The sequence below is a fragment of the Gadus morhua genome, chromosome 11 (genome assembly GCF_902167405.1).
Source record: "Gadus morhua chromosome 11, gadMor3.0, whole genome shotgun sequence".
NCBI lineage: Eukaryota > Metazoa > Chordata > Actinopteri > Gadiformes > Gadidae > Gadus > Gadus morhua.
In genome coordinates, this window is record NC_044058.1 from 29079081 (window position 1) to 29085418 (window position 6338).

The window sequence follows — 6338 nt, forward strand, 5'->3', positions numbered from 1 at the left end:
GTCCGAGGAGCTCCGGGTCCAACCGCTGGGCCTCCTCTGGTTTGGTTGAAGACACACACGGTTTACCTCGCAGGTCTGGCAACATGGGCCAGGCCCAGAGTACTGTGCTGAAGAGAGACTTGGAGACGCGTCAGGCGCTCTTACCGAAGGACTCCGACACCAGCGGCTGGAGGTCAGACAGGTCCCAGGAGAGGAACGTGTCGATGTTGGGAAGGTCTATAGAGACTTTGCCAGTAGAGGTCGCCTTCAATTCTAGATAAGTCCTGAGGTTGAGGCTGACAGCAAGAGCCACCTGTTGGAATTCATGCATTTCATGACACAAAATCAAAAAAACATCAAAATCTAAACATCATACTTTGTTCAGAACTTATATGGATAATGCATAATATTGATCCTGCAACGTCCTTATCAGGCCCTGTTGCAATAATCCCAATGATCGACACTTCGACATGAGTCCTAGAGCATTCTCAATGATGAGGTATAGATTCTGGTTCCAGTTACAATGAGAACATTTCAATTTGGCATTGAATACAAACAATCTAAAGATGACAGTTAGTATAGTATGAAGAGGAGCTCTAATCAGACTAGCTTTATGAACAACTGTCAGAAAGAAAAGCAACATACTGTCAGGTCTACTTCGAGGCACTTTATCTATCATAAATAATCACACCCACCTTTCCGTGCACGACCGCATGCTCTCCGTGCAGGATGGCCTTCCCTGGCGCGGAGATGATGCAGTGTCGGACATGCATTTGTGTTTCTTTACCTTTTGAGGTTCACAGCATGTGTGTATGTGTTTGTGTGTGAGTGTGTAGGGACAACCACTAATGTGATGTGACAGCCGGGGAGACGCCTCGTACACTCAGCTCGAGTTCACCCCTATTGAACGTTACTTCCTTTAAGAACGACACAGAATAAGACCGGTATTAACGGCTGCACTTTTAGATTAAAATTGAATGAAACGTGAACTCAGTGTTCAGTATTGAGGGACAACAAAACGCACTAAGAAAGGGGCGGGGCTCGTATGGTTTAGGGTTGGAGCAGCCAATAAGCGGACGTTAACTCGTCACATGTTTATGCTGCTATCCAATCAACGACGAGGATTCTCCATTGACGCCTACGGCGACACTCGCGCCATTGGTCGTGCGATGTGAAACCTTCCTTCGCCTTTTTTTTTGTCCATTCGGACTCTCCGTACATTTGTACGGAGAGTCCGGAAAGACAAAAAAAAGGCGAAGTTTATTTACAATGGCTTCATTCGTTCTCAAGGTGTTAAATGTGCGTTTGTTGATAAGGAGAGGCACATGTTTACATCGGCCGTCCACAGAAACGTTGTTTGCCGTATGCAAGAGGTATATATTATTTTAAGCTGTGTATATTGAAGCTGTCAGAGTTTAAACGGGGGTGTAACAAGCTTATTGTTTTGTAACCTAACGCTAAGGTTAGCATGGGGGTCAGTCATATAACATCTTTGATGGCTTTTAGGCATTCACATACTCTCTTTTTATACAGCAATGGTCGAAACACTAATCCCTAAGCAGGCAATGTGTTTTGTAAACTCTGATTCTATTCTTCATTCCCAGCCCTTACTCCACTGATGGAGACAGTAGAGTCCCAAAGATCTACACAAAGACTGGAGACAAAGGCAAGCTGCTCTGTTTCAATGACAACACAGCCAACCTCCTCCTTTAAGATCCATCTGACGTGTTCTCTGCTCTGAAGGTTTCTCCAGCACCTTCACGGGCGAGAGGAGGCCCAAAGAGGACCAGGTGTTTGAGGCACTGGGGACCACAGATGAGCTGTCTTCTGCCTTAGGGTAAATAATATGGACCCTAATTATTCTACTTATTCCTGACGTCATTGTCCAGTGCCTCAGTTCTGTAACGAGACCGCGGTTATTCCACATCACAGCTTGGCCCGGGAGTTCTGTCTGGACAAAGGCCACTCCTTCACCCCTCAGCTGGACAAGGTACCGTCTGGATCTCTGCTAAAGCCAGCGTGTCCTGGTGATGGCACCGTCCGGGGTTGACTATGACTGCTCTTTCTCCAGATCCAGTGCGTCCTACAAGATTTGGGTTCAAATGTTGCCACGCCGGTGTCCTCCGCAAGAGAGAGTCACAGAAGTAATTCAACCCCAAAGTCCCATCTGGGATCAGTCGTTTATTGATGACCTTTAACTTGGCTTCATTGTTTAGCCTCAAATATAACTGCCGTTCTTTTCTATTAGAGAAAACTACGTTCAGCCCTGAGCCAATAGCAGAACTGGAAACCTGGATTGATGAATTCACAGAGGAACTTCCACCGCTAACTAACTTCATCCTGCCTGTAAGTCTCCTCACTAACTAACTTCATCCTGCCTGTAAGTCTCCTCACTAACTTAATACTGCCTGTAAGTCTCCTTACTAACTAGGTCTCCTCACGAACCAGTAACACGTTATTGATTTGATTGAACCAGTAACACGTTATTGATTTGATTGAACCAGTAACAGGTTATTTGATAGAAGCAGTAACATGTTATTGATTTGATTGAACCAGTAACACGTTATTGATTTGATTGAACCTGTAACATGTTATTTGATTGAACCAGTAAAATGTTATTTATTTAAACCAGTCTGGAGGGAAGAGCAGCTCTGCTCTCCACGTTGCCCGGACGATCTGTCGCCGGGCAGAACGCAGGTCAGTCTGGCCGTGTCTCCATTCGTCAGTTTGGCCTCCTTTCTATTTGATGATCGTCTTGTAAAACTCTGTATTTAATTGTTTAATCCTTCCCTTGCTCTTGTCTTAGGGTTTCTCCCATCGTTCGCGCGGGCGAAGTGGACCCAAACGTTGCCAAATATTTGAACAGGTACATTTCAAAGGTTCTTGGACATCAACAGATATCTTTAATATAATAATAATAATAACAATAAGCTTATCTGAAGACATGTCCGCCCTCCCCTCAGACTGAGCGACTACCTGTTCACTGTGGCCCGGTACGCAGCCATGAAGGAGGGCAGCCAGGAGACCATCTACCAGCGACCCACATAACAGAACCCCGCTCTGAGGAGCGCGGGAACCACGGACATGGAGCGAGGCAAACAATGAAAGATGCTGACGTTTTGTTTTAGGATTATATTTACAGAATAAAACCACAGAGTATTCAAAATGCCTCTTTGTTTTTCTTCTGATTGCCTTAAAGGCCATGAGTCCGGGGATCACGGAAAAATGTTAGTGGAAAAACATTTGGATCCTCAAGACTAAACCTGATTTGCGTTAAGCTACATTAAGCCATGCTTCTGCCACATTGCACATTCCCACCCGTTCCTGTCTGAAAGGGTTTAGCCAGCCAGAGTCTTCCTGGCCCTGCTCTGTAAATGTCCGGTCGTGGTGAGGAGAGAGCACTGGAGACATCAAGGACTCTTCCCCATAATGCTGGGGCACCACCTAGCCAACCAGCTAGCCTACCAGCTAGCCTCCTGTTACTAGCCAACCAGCTAGCCTCCTGTGACTATCCAACCAGCCAGCCTCCTGTGAACAGAGGGACGCACTGAGGCTCTGAGTCATGTGGGGGTCAACCTCAAACCACCATCACTGAGGCACAGCAGACGACGCGCTGACACCAGGGTACAGGGTCATGAATGGTATGGACAGAAGAGGGGCCCGGGGCAGAACATTCACCAGCAGCGGTTCAGGCTCGATGTGCGAGGCTCTTTCTTCAGCCAAAGAACTGTAGCTGATAGGAACTCACTCCCTGAGAATGGGATCATGATTGATAGTTTGAACTGCTTTAAGTCCAGACTGGACCTCATCTGGCGTTACCAGCAGTACAAGACACCGTGCTTTTATCGTTAAGTTGTTATAAGTTGTCCATATTCCGTATCTGTGGTATCGAGGTATCGAGGTGGGCCTGTTCCTGGGCGGGTAGTAGACGTACACGCACAGAGGCTTCTCCCGCATACAACATTCACCCATTCATGCACACATTCACACACCGACGGCGGAGTCAGCCACGCAGGGTGACAGCCCGCTGGTCAGGAGCAGTCAGGGTGAGGCGTCTCGCTCAGGGACACCTCCACACTCCGCTAGGAGGAGCCGGGGATCGAACCAGCAACCTGGTTCGATCGGCAGTGCGACGCCCAGGTCACACTGCCGGTCCACGTAGCACGGGTTCCCCCCCCCAGGACCAGGGTGACGGGGGTCAGGGTGCGGGCGGCCGCCTGGGCCACGTCCTCACGGCCCCCTACGGACGGACGGACGGACGGACGGTTACTCTGACGCAGCAGCAGCCAATAAGAAGATAAACAATCAAAACAAACAGGGAATGCATCATGGGGGTCATGTCACAGGGTTAATGTTATTGGGGTCATGTCAGGGGGGTCATGGCACGGGGGTCATGTCATTGGGGTCATGTCAGGGGGGTCATGTCAGGGGGGTCATGTCAGGGGGGTCATGTCATTGGGGTCATGTCAGGGGGGTCATGTCATGTCAGGGGGGTCATGTCAGGGGGGTCATGTCATTGGGGTCATGTCAGGGGGGTCATGTCAGGGGGTCATGTCAGGGGGGTCATGTCATTGGGGTCATGTCAGGGGGGTCATGTCATTGGGGTCATGTCAGGGGGGTCATGTCAGGGGGGTCTTTTCTTGGGGATCTTAGGCAGTTTGGGTGTCACAGCATAAAGTACAGGACATTTACAAATTCACTTTACCTTTAGAAATAATTCAGATAAGAATGAAACAAAGAAAACCGAGAATATTTGTACCTAGAAAGAAGACGTGATCAGATCGGAGCTCCACCACCTGGGCCGAGTTCTTCCCCCCAGCGATCAGCACGCGGTAGCACTCCTGTGGACGGGTTCAGAGAGGACGGTGGATACAGTGAGGCTCTCCCCATTAAACCCCCACAACGTGTCCAGAGCAAATGGAATCAGGTGATACCCGACCCCAGGAGGGTTCTCAGACGAGCCCAGCTCCGGTGTCTGCGTCCGGGAGGGCAGAAGGCATCACTGCTCTCAGTATCGTGGTACGAGGGGACCAGTCGGTGCAGTAAGTACCCAGCGTTATGGACCGCTTTAGAACAACCCACCTAGAGGATGGAATCCTGGTGACAGTCAGCTGACCGCTGGGCTACAGCTCAACTCAACATGACGGAACAGAAGTGATGATGAAACAAAAATAAATGTATTTGTAGGCCTAAAGTATTTAGCCATATTTGGGAATATATTCATGCGAAACATATGGTATTAATTATATAGGATCCACATTAGCGCATACATAGAGTACAATATTAATCAATGAACAAGTGACTAACAATTTTTATTATGATATTCTGTAGTTGTTTTTTACCTTTGCAGCATTTTGAACCCTGGTGCAGGAGGGGGCCAGGCCTTGGACCCAGAGCGCTCACAGGATCCTCTACGGTAGATCACTACCCCAGTGCTCTGTATAGAGAAGGTCAGGGCTGCATTCACCCGGGCCGTGAGTACTACTCTAGGATCGTTTGGATACAACAGGGTTACAAAACCTATCATGATGGATGAACAAATGAAGCCCGAGAGAACCTGTACCCCAGTCCGACAGGTCAGGGAGGTCAACACACACTGGGGATGCAGGTGGTGTTGATCAATGGTAACACTTTACAATAAGGGGTGCAAAAACGTGGATAGTTACTGAGGAACGAATGATGAACGACCTAACTGGGGCCCTAACAGGGCCCTAAGTGACAGTCATTCAGTAACTACTGGGGGTTACTGGTAAACAGACTAGGGGATACTGTATTCCTCACTGAGTAACAAATGATGAACAACTGGGGCCCTAACTGGGGCCCTAAGTGGGGCCCTAATTGACAGTTATTCAGTAAAGGGGATACTGTATTATGGTTCAAAAAGCTTAACTACTGGTGAACGAATGATTCAAAAAGCTTAACTACTGGTGAACGAATGGTTCAAACAACTTAACTACTGGTGAACAATTGGTTCAAAAAGCTTCACTACTTGTGAACGAATAATTCAAAAAGCTAACGAATGGTTCGCGAAAGAGTAACAACTCTGTATGATGCATGACTTTACATGAAGGTACACAAAAAGCTTCACTACTGGTAAACGAATGGTGAACAAATTATTAAAAAAGCTTCATTACTGGTGAACGAATGGTTTGTGAATGAGCAACAACTCCTCATCAGTCCGATCCAGCTCTGCAGTCGATCCGGTGTGGGACCCAAGCCAGCCCTCAAGGACGGCAGGTTGAGAGCGTGCCCTGCAGCGGTGGACTATTGCTTTTAACATTTTAACATTACTAATGCCAACACTTTTAACATTACTACCGCCACATAATAAACCTTAAATGTGAATATTAATGCATGTA

The 6338-nt window shown here is 47.8% G+C and overlaps 2 protein-coding genes across 3 annotated transcripts in view; one reads left to right on the forward strand and one right to left on the reverse strand.

The window, feature by feature from the left end:
• The window catches only part of mvk (mevalonate kinase), an 8220-nt gene extending 7188 nt beyond the window's left edge, over window positions 1-1032 (reverse strand). The window contains exons 1-3 of one of the 2 annotated variants that reach the window (XM_030370998.1): window positions 675-1032; window positions 145-292; window positions 1-36 (exon numbers count right to left, since the gene is read on the reverse strand). The exon at window positions 1-36 is cut by the window's left edge and continues 100 nt beyond it. In XM_030370998.1, coding sequence (XP_030226858.1) covers window positions 1-36; window positions 145-292; window positions 675-752 — 262 coding nt within the window. In that variant the 5' untranslated portion in view covers window positions 753-1032. Of the gene's footprint in view, window positions 46-144; window positions 293-674 lie in introns of both variants that reach the window. The other variant, XM_030370997.1, reaches the window with a different exon arrangement.
• Window positions 1033-1177: 145 nt separating this feature from the next.
• Window positions 1178-3147, forward strand: mmab (metabolism of cobalamin associated B). Its single transcript, XM_030370999.1, has 9 exons — window positions 1178-1352; window positions 1584-1645; window positions 1723-1816; window positions 1912-1969; window positions 2051-2123; window positions 2228-2325; window positions 2612-2676; window positions 2786-2845; window positions 2943-3147. Exons 1-9 carry the CDS (start codon window positions 1249-1251, stop codon window positions 3025-3027), a joined length of 699 nt encoding a protein of 232 aa, XP_030226859.1. The 5' UTR covers window positions 1178-1248; the 3' UTR covers window positions 3028-3147.
• The last annotated feature ends 3191 nt before the right edge of the window (window positions 3148-6338 follow it).

Bases quoted from the DNA above. Each gene is read 5' to 3' on its own strand.
- mmab (XM_030370999.1), top strand. From the start codon at position 1,249: ATGGCTTCATTCGTTCTCAAGGTGTTAAATGTGCGTTTGTTGATAAGG. The intron at 2,124-2,227 runs GTAATTCAACCC...CTTTTCTATTAG, and splicing joins CGCAAGAGAGAGTCACAGAA to AGAAAACTACGTTCAGCCCT. The intron at 2,326-2,611 runs GTAAGTCTCCTC...TATTTAAACCAG, and splicing joins TAACTAACTTCATCCTGCCT to TCTGGAGGGAAGAGCAGCTC.